General features: G+C 35.3%; 1 protein-coding gene across 1 annotated transcript; it reads right to left on the bottom strand.

The window, feature by feature from the left end:
- Positions 1–12,899: 12,899 nt before the first annotated feature.
- LOC143602529 (bystin-like) lies at positions 12,900–14,502 on the bottom strand. The gene is made up of 5 exons (XM_077079602.1): positions 14,380–14,502; positions 14,092–14,289; positions 13,273–13,396; positions 13,143–13,206; positions 12,900–13,020 (listed from the first exon to the last, which is right to left on the bottom strand). Exons 1-5 carry the CDS (start codon positions 14,500–14,502, stop codon positions 12,900–12,902), a joined length of 630 nt encoding a protein of 209 aa, XP_076935717.1.
- Between the last annotated feature and the right edge of the window lie 5,009 nt (positions 14,503–19,511).

Genomic DNA, 19,511 nt, shown 5'->3' with positions numbered 1-19,511 from the left:
AAAAATTGCCCAGTAACGGAAAGAACAATAGCATAGGTAAGGACGGACTAAGGAAAAATAAGTCTAAGAACTTTGATTCAAACTCGAAACCAACTTTTTACTGACAAAAATACTAAACATAAGCTGACGCATAATTCGATACTTGGTCGGAACAAAATCAAACGCATACAGAAACATATCAGAACATATACACATCAAACCACGTGACTACACATATCAAGAACTCAAAAGTCACGTGAGAAGGAAGCACCCATGAGCCTAAACAGAACAGACTGGTACACAGCTAGCTAGTCCATGCACCTATGAGACGGTGAGCGAGGCGTACACCAATTATTCCATCTCCACACAACAAACGCAAACTCAGAGCTAAGATCGATCTATAGCCTCTAGGGGCCAAGCTAGAGACGCCGTGAACTTTTATTACGCACTGTCACGATAAGTGCATGTCGTTGACGCCCATACGACATTTCAGACATGCTCGGGTGACAGAGTACAAAAGCTAGTTTCATATAAATATGCAACAAAAATGCTACTAACGGGACATGCAATAATGAGTACAAAATATATAATCTATTGCATGTTACATAAATAAATTATAAACTTAACAAATAAGTGATGTTCGGTTTATTTGTACATATTTATTTGGGTTAACGTATTTGTTTTACTCGTTTATTTTAGGAACTTTGGTACTTCATACATGTTTATTGTGTTTCAGGTCACAGGTACTTAACGCGCTTAATTTGGACCTGTATGAGCATGGAATGAAGACCCGGGATGTCCAGCACGCTTACCGAGGCAGTTAAACGAAGTTTTTGAGAAAAAAGGCCCATCAGGTGTTGAAGGTGGGGCATCGCGCTACGCGATGCCCTGTAATATTTTGCTTTAGTTCATCACATTTGTTCCCCAAGTTTTTAAGTGGTCAAACTGTCAGTTCAACCCTGTCCCCCAAATGATTATTAATTGTTTTATTATTTTAACATTGAGGACAATGTCAACCTCAAGTGTGGGGATGGGGGAAAATTGAAAATTTTTAGCCCAATAGTACCTCGAAGAGTATTCAGAAACTTAACTTGTTAACTGCCACTTATTGCTATTAATGCCAAGTTAGAGGTTTTTGGTCATGGTTGGTTTTTCAGCTTCTCGATAGTTATCCCGACAAATGTTTTTAAAATGAGAAGTTGGAAAATGGAATCGTTTAGGCCGGGATAACGAGTCAAGGGGAAGGGTATACATGTTTCATATCGGCAGCCCATATTTTCAGAAATATTGTGAGATTGGCCCATATACTTAATACACATATTATATAATAGATATAAAACATGTCTTACCATTTATTGAGGAAAACCGGTATGTTTTACAGAATTAGAACTTGCTTGTCACATGCTTTTCGAGATCTTAATACCACCACCTGTATGGAGATTAGGACTTTAGAAAACCCATTCCGTACATATTTTCCTCCCTAAATAAATTCCTTACCCGACATTATCCCCTAGGAGCCCGTTTGAACCTTATTCCTTTTCGTTTGTTAAACTGAACATTACACACCATTTCAGCCTTGGCCTTTATTTTATTTTTACCTGTGTGATGAAATCCAGTTCGTTATCGAGTTGTATATTTATCGAGTTGTACTTAGTCAGACGAGTTGTAAAATTGTTAAGTTCTGAGTTGCAATTATCAGTCATTTCAGTTAGTATTGATGCAAAAAAAAATTAAAAAATCAGGAAAAAGACAAAATAAGTCTCAGTTAGTATTTCAGTTGTAAATAGCAGTTGATTATGTAATTAGTTCGTTTGTATTCGCGAGTCTGTATATTGGTTTGCTTAACTGGGTTTCATCCACCTGAGTCACTAAATAAGCCTAATCCGCACCCAAACCTAAGCCTCAGCAAAACCCTAGTCCGAGTCTTTATGCAACCGGTGGTTAATGGGTGGAGATAAGACTGACTTGCAAGCATATTAAGTTTTAACTCATATTAGGTATATTGAGGGCAGAGACATATACTGGCACACCTTTTGCTAGTCCAGATATTGAACCGAGTGGAGTGTTGATAGTGTGAGGGGTATAAACATGTATGCCCTAACCGGAACAAAGTACACTTGTCTGGGCGATTCTATAGTTTTATGGTGGCATTAACTTTATTTGTGGGTTGTCAATCTAGAAAGTGTCAATCTGGGAAACTGGGTATGATCTTAAACCTTGCTAATATTAATGGTGATAATTGGTTGACCTATGATGGCGGTTAATGTTTACTTTAGAGTTTGCTTGAGGGCAAGCAAAAGATAAGTGTGGGGATGTGATGTTCGGTTTATTTGTACATATTTATTTGGGTTAACGTATTTGTTTTACTCGTTTATTTTAGGAACTTTGGTACTTCATACATGTTTATTGTGTTTCAGGTTACATGTACTTAACGTGCTTAATTTGGACATGTATAAGCATGGAATGAAGACCCGGGATGTCCAGCACGCTTACCGAGGCAGTTAAATGAAGTTGCTGAGAAAAGAGGCCCATCGCGTAGCGCGATGGGTGTTGAAGGTGGGTCATCGCGCTACGCGATGGTCCCCAGAATCGTGAAAGTTAGGGTTTTATTATATAACACATTTGGACGACCCGAGACGCCATTATTCACCTTCCAGACGATTTCCAGAGCAGAAGAGCAAGTCCCGATCATCCCCAATCATCTCTAAGTGTCCTACATGGCCTACCAGATCATAACCGAGGCCCGAGAGATGCCGATGCGCAGCTAGTTTCTTCGAGTCATACCCGGGATGTAGAGTATTGTATCTTTCAGTTTTTCTCATGTATTTAGAATGAATTGATTGTAATGATCTTTGATTAATCTATGAGTATTGATGTTTAGTATTGCTGTGCATTCAGTCGGTTTAGGTTTTTGTCGATCAGAACGATTAGTTTGCCGGTTGCTATAATAATTGCTCGTAGGGTTGTTTTGACTAGTTGAATGTGATGAAGCATACGCTTTCCCTTAGTTGAGTCACACTGGTAGGGACTGTTTGATAACCAGTGCCGTGTGTTAGTAAGCGTTGATGCCTAAGGTTTGTCTAGTTAGTCAATCGGTGTTAATAAGTGATTGTTAATCTGTTAAGTTGCATGAGTTTGCTGTTAGGTTAATTACTTGGATTCCCAGGTGTGATTTGTCTTTGTTAATTGATTGAACACGTGATTACTTGTTTGCTTGTTACAACATATAAACCATTTGCTAGTGTGATCAGCACTTTAATTGAATTACTTCATAAGTTTAGAAATTGATTTCACTTCACACTGACCACATACTCCTGGTGGATATGATACATGACTTACCCTAGCTGCTTAGGTTAATTAGGTTTTTGCATGACTCAAACGACAGTCATCAATAAGTCGAACTCAAACTGTAATAGAAGCTAACGAAAAGTTCGCACTACAAAGTGACGGACACCGAGTATAAAATGGAATAGTATTTATACTATGAGTAAACCAAAACAGAAAACGTATTACGAAGTAACAGAATATTAATAATACTAAGAGGAAACAAAGACGGAAACCGTACCTTAGTTTAGCAAGCAAGGCACAGTCAATTAAATCTTAGTGTGCGCACGCCATACGATAACCTTTGGTTTGATTACAATACGGAATTAGCTGTATTAACATAACTACTTTAGCGGATTCGTTGATTTTTCCCCGGAACGAACACTTTTCAAAATTCATGATTTATATAGAAATAACGTGTATAAACTAATTTGAACTTTGAATTATTATTTATTTATTTACTTTTATTCATCAAAATTTTAATTCTAATTTATTATATATATATATATATATATATATAGAAAAATCTAAGCTTTCAAGTTTGATTTAAAAGTTACACATGGTGGCTGTAGGAACCATTCATATTATTTATTATGAGTCTTCAGTAACTTTTACCAGTCATATATATGAACACAACATGAACACTACAAATCAAGTAAATATAGTTGCAACTAGTCTTATTACAACCAACAGAATCAAACGAACCACACAGAATTGATTTTCTTTTTCTTATGCATGTATTGTTTATATTAGAAATTTCATATACAGTTTGTATTTAAACGTTTTCCATCGCCGGAAAAATCAACGATCATAGACGCCGTATTTGAACAACTTAATTAGGCGCATGCGAACTAGAAGAGAGTGAGTCGACGATTACCTCTATTGTAGAACAAAGTTTAAGATGCACAGAAACGAGACGGTTCTCCAAAACAAACAAATATCGAAGGCGGTAACTCAAACTGTCGGTGCTTGTAGGAAACCGAAACGAGCGGCGGTGCACGACATATGTCACCGGAAACCAGATGTGAACTAACAAAGACACCGGTGGCTTCTGACTTGCGGTGGTTGTTGGTGGTACACGATACGTGACGGTGGTGGTGTACGCGTCGGATTTTAAAACTAATATGGCGAATCGGGAATAACTCACATTGCTGGGAGATCAGTTCGCGACGACTCGTCGGCAATGGAGTCACCGGCGGCCGTTGGAAGCAGAAACGGAGTAGGCGAGATGTGAGAGTAGGTGGTAGGGTTTGTGAGTCGTAATCAAGGGTTTACGGGGTTTTTAAAGCTGACCGAATTAGATATAGGAACTTGAGTTTTGATACAGAATATATATATATATACAGGGGAGATTTCAAATGAGAACCCCTTTGAGTTTTAAGAACTCGAAAGAACTCAGTGTAACGATTTTTTTTTCGAATTTTTTTTTACACATGCGTAATATATGTAAGTTACGTACACGTAAAAAAATTACAGAATTTTTTACGCGCCGAGTCGACTTATTACACATGTGTAACGGACGTAAAAATTAGTGTAATCACTTACAACTTTATTTTCTTTCATACTTTGACTTTTTAGTCAGATTTAATCTCAACCATACAATCCAATCCATTTAATAAAATGTGTGGCTAAGAATTGAGTTCTTAAGTTTTTAAAACTCAACATGGTTCTCAATATATATATATATATATATATATATATATATCCCAAATCCATACTCATTATTAAACACGAAATCCTCATAGCATATTATGGTATTCTGGTACGTTAGTTGCTGTGAATTAGCAATTTAAAACAGTTTGTATTTATCCAAAAATCCCCAACTGGAGGTTTGCTTTATATACATAGATTTTTTTTTCTATTAATTTCTAAATGTGTATATATATATTCGTTCTTTAAATTCTCTCACAACTGCATACCTTACATTAGTTAATACTTATTGCTTTTGAATTTATACTTGTAAGATAACTATGTTACTTTACAAAAATCATTATGTTACTGAAACGATTTTATGAAGTTTAAAAATAAATTATCCAACTCAACTTTATATATTTTCTTATATCCATTACTAATATTTATTATTTTAAATATTTTAAATATACGGGTATTACATTAACACTTTAATCATGGTTAATACGTTTATTATAATTCTTGTTTAAAACAAATAATACATATACACACACACACTCAATAAATATGAGCAAATTCATAAAGACGTTTTATGACAAGAAACATCCATATTAGTGTCGGTTTTATAATGATGTTTTAGTATTAATAATATATATATATATATACACACACACAAAAACTTGTAACGAGCTATTTGACACAAAACGTTAACTTACGGTGTCGGTTTAACTAAAATGTTGTTTATTTAATATTTAATATTAATTATAATATATTGTATATTATTAAAAACAATTTAAAACAATCAAGAATAGAAAATAGTCCAAAAATTTAGGCCAGCCCGACTCGAACCCGCGACCTAATGGCCGGACCTGTATTAAGCGCACACACCCTAGCCAACTGTGCTAGGGTGTCAGCTGGTTATGATTTATAAACGATTATATTTATACAGAAACTAACTAAAACCAATTTTAATCATAAACCTTAATTCAACGATCGATCAATCCGTTAATCGTTTATACAATTAAAGTTAGGGTTAATGTACAGCTTATCAAGACGAACCTAGACGTATAATTTATTACCTGTATCGGTGTTTAAACACTGGTTAATTGGAAGTAAAATCGTTCGGCAAAGGAGGACCACGAACAGGTACATGCAGCTTTCAAAAACCCATTAACCATAGGGGTTTGGGTTGCCGGATCATATAGGAGGTTCAGACGCGAGGAATTGAAGTATGATTCACCCTAGGTTATATAACTGATTCTAGGTTAAGTCGGTTTCTTTAATTATATCAATACGCATCAAATAAGATCTTGTTTCTTAATTAACATAATCGTTTAGGCCGAGAATAGTATTAATAATCAAAAGCACGATTTCCGAGTTTAGAACGAAGATTGTGGCTCAAGAAAGCTAAACGGGTCACGGTATGGTTAAACGGGTATGGATTCGGGTCTTGGTAAATGGGTTATGAACATAATATGCAGAATTTACAAATTAGTCCCTGGAGATTAACGATGGAAATATTATGGGCTTAAACTTTATATTTGGGTTCAAAATGTACTTTTTCCAAAGTTATATATATTAAATAAATATAATAAATAAATATAAATTGTATAGAAATTCCTCGATAAACGGTGAAACTTTCCAGCGATAAATTTCCCGAACCTACGACGGGTCGGGTTATGGATATAAGTTGTATCTGAAAAACCCGAGTGGTTACACCCTTGACCAAGTGAACGTGTCAACATTGAAAACATGAACATCGCCACGGTAACGATCCCCACGGTCGCCACCATAGATAAATATTTTATTGTCAACTGAGACCGCAATGTGACTATCCCTAGGCATGGGTACATCACCCTTTGGTTCTGGCGAACTCCACTTCATTGTTTTGAGGTCCAAAATATACAAATCATTTAAATAATTTGCATCACCTTCTCCACTGCTACTCAAAATTACCAACTGGTCATGACTAACCATGGTGGCAGGGTGACTCTCTCGATGCATAGAAATAACTCCTTTACAAATGGGTCGTGTCCATTCGTGAGTCAAGAGATCCAATATGTGAATGTCATTAACTTTCTTGAAGCCATTTGTTAGATTGGTCCAACTCATGGTTTCCATGTTTAGCACAACAACATCACTGAAATGTAGACCGCCACAACATCCCTGTAATGGGGAATTGCAAGCATATTTTGAAAAATATAGGCACAAAAAATACCTTATTTCAAAGAATTTTTTTGCAAAACCCACTTTAATCACAAAGTATGATCATATCTGTAGGTCCTCTAGATGGATCTCAAGACTTAACTCGGATCAATCCGAGTGTTATTGGTTTGTAGGTCCTCTAGATGGATCACAAGACTTAACTCGGATCAATCCGTGTTGTTGGTTAACGGAAATCACCAACGACACTCGGATCTCGAATCTTAGTTTGTTATTACAAAAGAGAGAAAAAGAGAAGTAGGTGAAGAGAGAAACTTTATTTCCTTGGAGTTGTGTGTTGTGAAAGAGTTCTTGTGGGGAAATGGGTTAAGTGGCCTTTGTATAGGGTCCCCATTTCTCCAAAATTTACACAATAAACTTACAAAATAAATGTACCGAGTACGTACTACACCGACTAAAGCAAACTAAAACGACATATACAATCCTAAAAACAATATATAATATTGGCCCTACATTCTCCCTCTAGGATTGAGTATGTCGAGGAACCTTCGTCAAGTTCTTTGCTTCGTCTTTGTTTCTTGAAACTAGTACTTGTCTTGATCCAAGGTCTTGAACGAGATTGGATCTTGAACAAATCTTTATTTTCCAATCTTGTAGACTTGAACTTTAATCATATTTTCTAGGAATGATCGGCAACAGCAAATTTTAGAAACATCAGATGCGGGAGGCTCGACATCTAATTTTCTTTTGTTGACTTTCTTGTGCAGATTGGTTTCTTTCCTTGTCTTCAGATAAAGTCAGTTCATTTTTAGTTTTAACCACCAACTTTCACGTTCTCGTTTTCTTTAAGCACTTCAGCATTTGCAACTCTAAGCAGACTTGATCTTGATCTACTTGTCGATGTATAACTGCACAGAACTTAGAACGAATCAGATTCGTTCACAGACCCTCTCGAGGGTCAAAGAATAATTCATTCACAGACCCTCCCAATTTTAGTCCCTCAACTTGTAAGTGATTTGTTTAAGTCCTAGGTTTCCAACAAACTTTGCATGAACGACCTTAACCACAAAACACGTGATTTTGAATAAACAAGGTTTAATAAAATATGTACGAACACAATAAAAACTTAAAATCTTTTTGGCATTTTCATATAGTTTAATATTACGAAAATATATACATAGCATTTTGAAGTTAAAACTAAAATAAAACAAAATCAAAATAAACAATAAAAGATAAGAGTAAAGATGAAATTAATATTATATATCAATAATTTTTACAAAATTTTCTAATGATTTTAATATTTTTGTGAGAAAGATCATAACATGGAATCATATTGATTTGCAAAGCCCTAGATCGCGTTTCCATTTTGATATTATTATGTCACAATTTCATCACCAACTGCAGATATTGTCCGTTTGTTTAACTTGACAAGTGTTTTGATGCCAAAGTGATACGTTTAAAGTACAATTAGGCACGGTGCTTATGTGGTCCCCACTTAATCAGACATGTTACTGATTCCATCATATCTCGGGCTTACTCTGTGTTGACATATCACCTCAACTTGACTTAAACCTTTCTTATTTAATCACAGTACTCTTATTAACATACTTGACACTTTATGCTTTATTTTTGCACACTTGACTCAATCTATAAAGATTAAAAAGAAAGCATAATATTCAGGGACTTAACAATCAGGTCTTGTATGACTACAAACAGAGAAAATCCAAGGCTTAAATCAAAATAAATGAAGAAATAAAGCAGAAGTCAAAATCCTAAGATAGACTATTTTTCAACTTTTTTTCTTGATTTTTCTTTTGTTTTTTTGTTTTTCCTTTTCTTTTCTTGACTCTTTTCCTTTTTCTTTTCTTTTTCTTTTTCTTTTCATGACTCAAAGAAAAATTAAAAATTAACACATATTTCATAAGACAACTGTGATAAGGTAAAGAGAGGCTTGGGTATGACATGTATAATTACATTTCTGCCTTCATGAATATGACTTCATGGAATCATGCAACCGCTTCATAATTGTATATCCACTAGTACCGACAGAAATTTAGGTTTATATCACCCGACACTTACTTGTTTGTCAAGCCTACCTACACATCTGTGAATGATTTTGTGGACTTTTGATCTACTCTTTTCATGCGCTAAGATCATTGCATACCAATGTACTATCATTTTTCACATGGTCGGATCAATTCTTAATTGAAAATTTTAAATATCCGACTCCATCTACGAAGGAGCTCCCTCTAAGCGGGATAATACTTTTTGAATTTTTGAAAATTTTCTTTAATAGAAGTAAAATCTTTTTGTTAAGTAAAATGACTCGTTTTAGTTTTTCTTGAAAGCAAACTGAAAATCTTTTTGGTGAGTTAAACTTAACTCAATTTTCTCCCTCTAAAATTGTGATATATTTGAAAAATATTAACAATTTTATATACAAAAAGATAGATAGGTTGTTTTAATCAAAATTGATCATGCCGAACGATTCGACCAGAAATTCAAATCGGTCATAATCGATGGTTTTAGTGAAAAGGTCAGCAAAGTTGTTGTCAGATGGACTATCTTAAGCATGCATTATCACATTGTATAACAAAGTTGAAGAGATTCAAACCAAGATCCAACAGCTGATGCTGGATCCATCACTTGAGAGAAGCAGTTGGATGATGTTGGTTTGAGAAACGCTCGAAAAGTTGTTGTTGAACCATTTAAATAAGGCTTCCCTTCCATGAAGTTTGTCCTCCCATGTCGCTTATGAAAGACTCGAATCCGCCATCAAATGGTTTAGCATCAAATAGCAAGGGTTCGTCTCCCATCATATGCCGGGTGCAATCACTATCTAAGTACCTAATACTATTGATAGTCCTCCTTGATTGACCCAGCATGCACTAAGCGTTCAAATAGACATGGGTTCCCGGGATACTTTTGTCCCAGGAAGGTCAACCGTAATCGACCAAACTTGATTTTATTTCCTGAAAACCATTTATTTCTTGTTGGATCCTCACTTGATGAAGAACAGTCCTTAGGAATCCAAGTAAAAACTTGTTCCTTGGTTTTGGAAATTTTGGACTTTTCTTTTCTTGATTTTGAAACTGTTTTTGGTGAATCCTCAGACTTTACAGTCTTAGGATCCTTTTTTATTTTATCCTTCTTGGTTTTCCAAAAAGGTTTCTTTTTGTGTTTTACTTTATTTACTTTGGATCTCACATCCATTTCACTAGGTTCACTATCAGCTTGATCAGTCCTTGAATCAGGGCTACTAAAAGCTCCTTTTGGGGACTGACTAAGCCGCCTTTGAATATCAAGTTGTTGCTTGAACCAGTGCTTGCAATGTCTTGCAAGGTGAGAAGAGTGACCACACACAAAACAACACTTTCTCCTAGGAGTGCCATAGAACTCGTCTGAACTATAATGTGGTTGGTGCGGTGGGAAAGATGATCCTTGGAAAGGAACAAAATTATAAAACGCATTTGTGTAATATGGATCAACAAAATTTTGTTGATAATTGTTATCACAGAAGTTGTATGACTGAGGATCTCTTAATTGATTGGTTGTTTGAGAAAATGATCGTTTATTTGGTGGAACATATTTACACGAAGTACTTGTCTTTTCATTTTCAAAAACTTTGCTTTTACTTGAATTATCCTCAGTCTTACAACTTGATGATGAATAACTTGATATGTTCACCTCAACAGGCCTACTTTCGTTGACACATTTTTCAACAAAAGTTTCATCACAAACGGTTTCATAATCTGAGTCAGAAGAAGAACATTCATTTTCATTGCAAACGTTTGTATAACTATCATCACTTGAATTTTCACAAAATACATAATTTGACCCTTACTTTAAACTTCCCAACATGGATTCACAAACTTTATTACAAACTGGATTGTTAATAGTTTTGGTTAGATCCACACATGATTCAAAACGTGGTTCTAACTTTCTTTTTAGCTTACAACCCAGGTTAACCGTCCCACATTCACCACCATTTACATCACCAGCTGCTACACAAGACATATTGATGTCAGATTTATCATATGATGGGACTAGAGCAGCAGTTTGAGAGGCAGCAGGAACAAATTTCACAGGCTTTGGTATTCTACCAACCCCGTATTCCATTTCTTCCTCTGGAAAAGTATTATAGCTAAAGTGGGGCAAGCTGGTGTAGTTATCATTGAATGGTGGTGGTACGGCAGTGTAATCATACCCCAACCCCACTTTAACTTTAGTACTTCTCTGGGCTCCAATAAGATCATCTAATTTCTCAGATGATGCTTCAAATCTTTCAACTTGCTTTTCTTTTTCCTTTTTGTCAGAAACTTCAAGTTTTAACTTTTCAATTTCATCTTTTAAATCATTAATTATGTTTTTATAATAAATAACATTATGCTCTTTTTAAAAAATTTTAAGTTTAAGATTTGCTACATCATCATGATGAGTTTAATCTTTTCAACGTAGATATTGTCAGCCTTTACATATTCAGCATTTAATTGACGAAGTTTTGCATTTTCTTTCAAAACTTCGTCCTGAAGATATCTATAATATGTAACCTTATTTATGCAAGCTTGAGTGCACAAATTGTGATTTACCTCATCGACTGGTGATGTGTCGGGAATGATAGGACATGCATGACTGCTTTTACCGGCAGCACTTGTCCAAACTTTATTACTTGACCCAACTTTATTTTCTTTGGACTGATTATTCATTTGGAGCTTATCTTCAATTATTTCAAAAGACTTGATGGTAGAAGCCAACTCTGAGAGTGTCATGGTATACAGGTCTGTGGTTCTTTTAATGGTAACCACATTGATGTTCCGTGTGTAAGGCAGTGAATTCAACAACTTCATGTTGATCTCAAACAAACCATTGATGATACTGACACTACTCATTTTGGAGACGAGTGACTCAAATCTGTTGATGAGAGAGGCAACCGATTCTCCTTTAATATGTATAAACATGTCGAATTCTTCTTTTAATATTTTCTTTCGGCTTTCTCCCATATCCAGATTTCCTCCAAGCTCAAGTTCGTAAGACATTTTTTTTAACTCGGTTAGTTTTTTTTTTAACTCGGGGGTTTTTTTTTGAAAGAAAAAAAATTTAAGTTTTTTATTTTTTTTGCTACAGTACCGAGTTGCTACAGTGCCGAGTCGCTACAGTGTTTCGCATGAGTTTCTACAGTATTTCGCATGAGTTGCTACAGTGCCCCCGATGCAAAGCGATTGCTACAGTACCCGTGCGAAGCGAAGCGATTGCTACAGTACACCGTGCGAAGCGAAACGAGTTGTTACAGTACCCGTGCGAAGCGATTGCTACAGTACCCGTGCGAAGCGAAACGATTGCTACAGTACCCCCGTGCGAAGCGAAACGATTACTACAGTACCCCCCCCCCCCCGCGCGATTACTACAGTACCTCGGAAAGTGATTGCTACAGTACCCGATGCGAATTTTATTTTATTTAATTAATTAATTAATTAATTTATTTTGAGAATATAACACCCAAACTTCCAAAAAGTCAAAAAGACTTTAGTCTAAAAATCAATAAATCTGCCTAGATCTGAGTTTTTAAGCCGAATCTGAGTCCGGACACAAAAACTTAAAACACTAAAAACTTAGATTCGGTGAATCTTGTGTATTTCCAAGGTGTAAGGGACTCCAAAAGAGGTGAGTAACACGAAATCAACCTCAAATCCAACAAAAACTAAGATCAAAACCCGAAAAGTTTGACCCAAAACCACAAAAAGTCGAGCCGAAAGCTATGATACCACTTGTAGGTCCTCTAGATGGATCTCAAGACTTAACTCGGATCAATCCGTGTTGTCTGGCTCTGTTAAATACAAAAGTTCCTCCCAATGTTGTTTTGCTGGTATGCTTTTAAAAGCCAATGGCACCTTTCCTGACGTATATTTCTTAAAAAGCTCCCCAACTCTGCATATCAGAGTTTATAAAAATTCAATATTTTAATGATTAATGTCAAAATTCTTCTAATATCAATAAACTCATGATTCATGTTAAAATAAATTAAATTCAATAATGGACATGTGTATCACCTCTTGTATATTTCAATGACTGAATCATCCAATTTGGGCAAGGGTTGAACTCCTGCAGATGAGCCTATCTACCATTTTCAGTATCATAAACAATAATAAACTGTAATCATGATATCAAAAGGATTCAAACCTGCAGGCACTTGATTATTTTCTTTAAATTTCTCCACAATAATGTCAGCCAAAGTTCGCTGTGTTCGTGCATCCTTAGAGAAAAAAGCTTCCAACAACTTCTCTTCATCTTCGTTAATTTCATCCTGTGATATCAAAATAAAACAATATTTCAACCAAAATATTATTGATTACAGAAATTTCATAAAAAATATAAATAATGTAAGATTAAGAAACTTCATAATCACCAAATTGAATGTGATTCATCCCTAGACCCTAAACTTTAAATTTGATGAACAAATTCATATAATGTCCTGGTGTGCAAATGAGCTGAGCTTGGCTTGTTTTGACTTATGAGAGCTTGGGCTTGAGCTCAGCTCGTTTGGAACTCTTTTTGTAAGGCTTTATATGAACCCGTGAGTCTTTTTTCAGGACCAAGCCCGGTTCGGGTTCAGCTCATTTAAAAGTTACTAATTTATATGCCTTGTTTTTTATTTTTATATGGTTAAATAAACCTTAAACGAGCTTAAGCTCGGCTTGAGGTCATGTACAGTACCTTTGGCAGCCAAAACAAGCTCTAACGTGAAGTGTGAAATTAAGTCCAAAAATCTATCTAAAAACTTAAAAACACACAATGCCCGTTAAGGCCCGCGAGCCTAAACAATTTTCCCATACAAAGCTCAATCTTGGTAACTAAACAAGTTTTATTTGAGGGTCAGCTAGTTTCGAGCTTTTTATCAATCCAATCTTGAGTAGCTCAGCTCGTTTGCACACCTGATGTCAATTCCTAAACCTTAAACCTTAAACCCTAAATTTAATAAACAATAAAGTATAAGGATACCTCATAACCACCAAATTGACTCTGATTATCTGCAAATCCAGCAAAATTGTCGACGTCGTCGTCTAACTGAGCCTGAATAACAGGTTCGTCCGGGAACACAATGTTATTAGGGTTTTCTGCATCAGTCTCTTCCTGAATCTCTCTCTGCTGAAGTAAAGCCTCCTTCAAAATCTTTGAGCTCATGCCCGCCGATAACAGCTGAAAAATACATATTAATTAAGGTAAGTAAATCTGTTTCGTCGAGAGATCTGTGATTGTTATATGCAAATTTGTAGGGAAAGCACACACCTTTTCTTCTTGCTGGTGTTGTTTGGCGGGTTTGGTTCGCTTCTTGGAGACGGAGGATTTGTTGGTGGTGTCATCCGATAAGAAAGGCTCTGGATTCTGATGCCGCTCTCGTTTCTTCCCCATTGATGAAGAAGGTCTGCTGTGTATTGTTGGCTGCTGCAAACACACTAGCAAAGCAAAACCCTAAGGTGAAAGGTTTGGAAAATTATGTTAATTTAAATAGTGGCAGTATTTGACAATAACGATTTGCCAAGGACTTGTTTTGATGCTTTTTTAAAGGGGGGAAATATGGGCTTATTTATTTATGCTCAACGAGTGATCACTGAAAGTTGAAACCGGACCGAACCGGATAAAACCTGACCCGTTGGTTGGACGTACATTCTCGTTACGGGTTCCGGTTAGGGTATTAGACCAAGACCCGCATTTCACTTTTCTTCGTCTCTTCGATTTAAGCCACATCAAGGCCTTTTAAAAACAGGCAGGGCTAGATGGGTGGGTTGGGCAACCCGAGCGACGGTCGGGACACTTAATTTTCGAGGGTGAAAAAATTATACATATGTTTTTTATTTTTTTATAAAATAATTACAATTCTTGATCCTCTTGTTAGATGTTATGCCCAGTTTTTTTTTTACCTATAATTCATTTGAGGTATTGGGCCTACAAGCCTTTATATTTCATTACTCGTTATGACCTATTTATTTTAGCTCGGCTGAGGTATTTAAATTCTCGAAGACGGCCCTGAACATAGTTAATTCAGTTTGAGCTAGTGCTGGCAAATGTGTGAGACAGAAGTGACGGTCTTCGAAATCTTGATGTTGTTAGGGACTGTTTGATAACCTTAGTTGAGTCACACTGGTAGGGACTGTTTGATAACCAGTGCCGTGTGTTAGTAAGCGTTGATGCCTAAGGTTTGTCTAGTTAGTCAATCGGTGTTAATAAGTGATTGTTAATCTGTTAAGTTGCATGAGTTTGCTGTTAGGTTAATTACTTGGATTCCCAGGTGTGATTTGTCTTTGTTAATTGATTGAACACGTGATTACTTGTTTGCTTGTTACAACATATAAACCATTTGCTAGTGTGATCAGCACTTTAATTGAATTACTTCATAAGTTTAGAAATTGATTTCACTTCACACTGACCACATACTCCTGGTGGATATGATACATGACTTACCCTAGCTGCTTAGGTTAATTAGGTTTTTGTATGACTCAAACGACAGTCATCAATAAGTCGAACTCAAACTGTAATAGAAGCTAACGAAAAGTTCGCACTACAAAGTGACGGACACCGAGTATAAAATGGAATAGTATTTATACTATGAGTAAACCAAAACAGAAAACGTATTACGAAGTAACAGAATATTAATAATACTAAGAGGAAACAAAGACGGAAACCGTACCTTAGTTTAGCAAGCAAGGCACAGTCAATTAAATCTTAGTGTGCGCACGCCATACGATAACCTTTGGTTTGATTACAATACGGAATTAGCTGTATTAACATAACTACTTTAGCGGATTCGTTGATTTTTCCCCGGAACGAACACTTTTCAAAATTCATGATTTATATAGAAATAACGTGTATAAACTAATTTGAACTTTGAATTATTATTTATTTATTTACTTTTATTCATCAAAATTTTAATTCTAATTTATTATATATATATATATATATATATAGAAAAATCTAAGCTTTCAAGTTTGATTTAAAAGTTACACATGGTGGCTGTAGGAACCATTCATATTATTTATTATGAGTCTTCAGTAACTTTTACCAGTCATATATATGAACACAACATGAACACTACAAATCAAGTAAATATAGTTGCAACTAGTCTTATTACAACCAACAGAATCAAACGAACCACACAGAATTGATTTTCTTTTTCTTATGCATGTATTGTTTATATTAGAAATTTCATATACAGTTTGTATTTAAACGTTTTCCATCGCCGGAAAAATCAACGATCATAGACGCCGTATTTGAACAACTTAATTAGGCGCATGCGAACTAGAAGAGAGTGAGTCGACGATTACCTCTATTGTAGAACAAAGTTTAAGATGCACAGAAACGAGACGGTTCTCCAAAACAAACAAATATCGAAGGCGGTAACTCAAACTGTCGGTGCTTGTAGGAAACCGAAACGAGCGGCGGTGCACGACATATGTCACCGGAAACCAGATGTGAACTAACAAAGACACCGGTGGCTTCTGACTTGCGGTGGTTGTTGGTGGTACACGATACGTGACGGTGGTGGTGTACGCGTCGGATTTTAAAACTAATATGGCGAATCGGGAATAACTCACATTGCTGGGAGATCAGTTCGCGACGACTCGTCGGCAATGGAGTCACCGGCGGCCGTTGGAAGCAGAAACGGAGTAGGCGAGATGTGAGAGTAGGTGGTAGGGTTTGTGAGTCGTAATCAAGGGTTTACGGGGTTTTTAAAGCTGACCGAATTAGATATAGGAACTTGAGTTTTGATACAGAATATATATATATATACAGGGGAGATTTCAAATGAGAACCCCTTTGAGTTTTAAGAACTCGAAAGAACTCAGTGTAACGATTTTTTTTTCGAATTTTTTTTTACACATGCGTAATATATGTAAGTTACGTACACGTAAAAAAATTACAGAATTTTTTACGCGCCGAGTCGACTTATTACACATGTGTAACGGACGTAAAAATTAGTGTAATCACTTACAACTTTATTTTCTTTCATACTTTGACTTTTTAGTCAGATTTAATCTCAACCATACAATCCAATCCATTTAATAAAATGTGTGGCTAAGAATTGAGTTCTTAAGTTTTTAAAACTCAACATGGTTCTCAATATATATATATATATATATATATATATATATCCCAAATCCATACTCATTATTAAACACGAAATCCTCATAGCATATTATGGTATTCTGGTACGTTAGTTGCTGTGAATTAGCAATTTAAAACAGTTTGTATTTATCCAAAAATCCCCAACTGGAGGTTTGCTTTATATACATAGATTTTTTTTTCTATTAATTTCTAAATGTGTATATATATATTCGTTCTTTAAATTCTCTCACAACTGCATACCTTACATTAGTTAATACTTATTGCTTTTGAATTTATACTTGTAAGATAACTATGTTACTTTACAAAAATCATTATGTTACTGAAACGATTTTATGAAGTTTAAAAATAAATTATCCAACTCAACTTTATATATTTTCTTATATCCATTACTAATATTTATTATTTTAAATATTTTAAATATACGGGTATTACATTAACACTTTAATCATGGTTAATACGTTTATTATAATTCTTGTTTAAAACAAATAATACATATACACACACACACTCAATAAATATGAGCAAATTCATAAAGACGTTTTATGACAAGAAACATCCATATTAGTGTCGGTTTTATAATGATGTTTTAGTATTAATAATATATATATATATATACACACACACAAAAACTTGTAACGAGCTATTTGACACAAAACGTTAACTTACGGTGTCGGTTTAACTAAAATGTTGTTTATTTAATATTTAATATTAATTATAATATATTGTATATTATTAAAAACAATTTAAAACAATCAAGAATAGAAAATAGTCCAAAAATTTAGGCCAGCCCGACTCGAACCCGCGACCTAATGGCCGGACCTGTATTAAGCGCACACACCCTAGCCAACTGTGCTAGGGTGTCAGCTGGTTATGATTTATAAACGATTATATTTATACAGAAACTAACTAAAACCAATTTTAATCATAAACCTTAATTCAACGATCGATCAATCCGTTAATCGTTTATACAATTAAAGTTAGGGTTAATGTACAGCTTATCAAGACGAACCTAGACGTATAATTTATTACCTGTATCGGTGTTTAAACACTGGTTAATTGGAAGTAAAATCGTTCGGCAAAGGAGGACCACGAACAGGTACATGCAGCTTTCAAAAACCCATTAACCATAGGGGTTTGGGTTGCCGGATCATATAGGAGGTTCAGACGCGAGGAATTGAAGTATGATTCACCCTAGGTTATATAACTGATTCTAGGTTAAGTCGGTTTCTTTAATTATATCAATACGCATCAAATAAGATCTTGTTTCTTAATTAACATAATCGTTTAGGCCGAGAATAGTATTAATAATCAAAAGCACGATTTCCGAGTTTAGAACGAAGATTGTGGCTCAAGAAAGCTAAACGGGTCACGGTATGGTTAAACGGGTATGGATTCGGGTCTTGGTAAATGGGTTATGAACATAATATGCAGAATTTACAAATTAGTCCCTGGAGATTAACGATGGAAATATTATGGGCTTAAACTTTATATTTGGGTTCAAAATGTACTTTTTCCAAAGTTATATATATTAAATAAATATAATAAATAAATATAAATTGTATAGAAATTCCTCGATAAACGGTGAAACTTTCCAGCGATAAATTTCCCGAACCTACGACGGGTCGGGTTATGGATATAAGTTGTATCTGAAAAACCCGAGTGGTTACACCCTTGACCAAGTGAACGTGTCAACATTGAAAACATGAACATCGCCACGGTAACGATCCCCACGGTCGCCACCATAGATAAATATTTTATTGTCAACTGAGACCGCAATGTGACTATCCCTAGGCATGGGTACATCACCCTTTGGTTCTGGCGAACTCCACTTCATTGTTTTGAGGTCCAAAATATACAAATCATTTAAATAATTTGCATCACCTTCTCCACTGCTACTCAAAATTACCAACTGGTCATGACTAACCATGGTGGCAGGGTGACTCTCTCGATGCATAGAAATAACTCCTTTACAAATGGGTCGTGTCCATTCGTGAGTCAAGAGATCCAATATGTGAATGTCATTAACTTTCTTGAAGCCATTTGTTAGATTGGTCCAACTCATGGTTTCCATGTTTAGCACAACAACATCACTGAAATGTAGACCGCCACAACATCCCTGTAATGGGGAATTGCAAGCATATTTTGAAAAATATAGGCACAAAAAATACCTTATTTCAAAGAATTTTTTTGCAAAACCCACTTTAATCACAAAGTATGATCATATCTGTAGGTCCTCTAGATGGATCTCAAGACTTAACTCGGATCAATCCGAGTGTTATTGGTTTGTAGGTCCTCTA

Source organism: Bidens hawaiensis, unplaced genomic scaffold (assembly GCF_021521415.1).
Source record: "Bidens hawaiensis isolate Kalapana, Puna unplaced genomic scaffold, B.hawaiensis_p1.1 tig00001960_1, whole genome shotgun sequence".
NCBI lineage: Eukaryota > Viridiplantae > Streptophyta > Magnoliopsida > Asterales > Asteraceae > Bidens > Bidens hawaiensis.
Note: the sequence above shows the minus strand (reverse complement) of the source record. Positions and strands in the feature narration are given on the sequence as shown.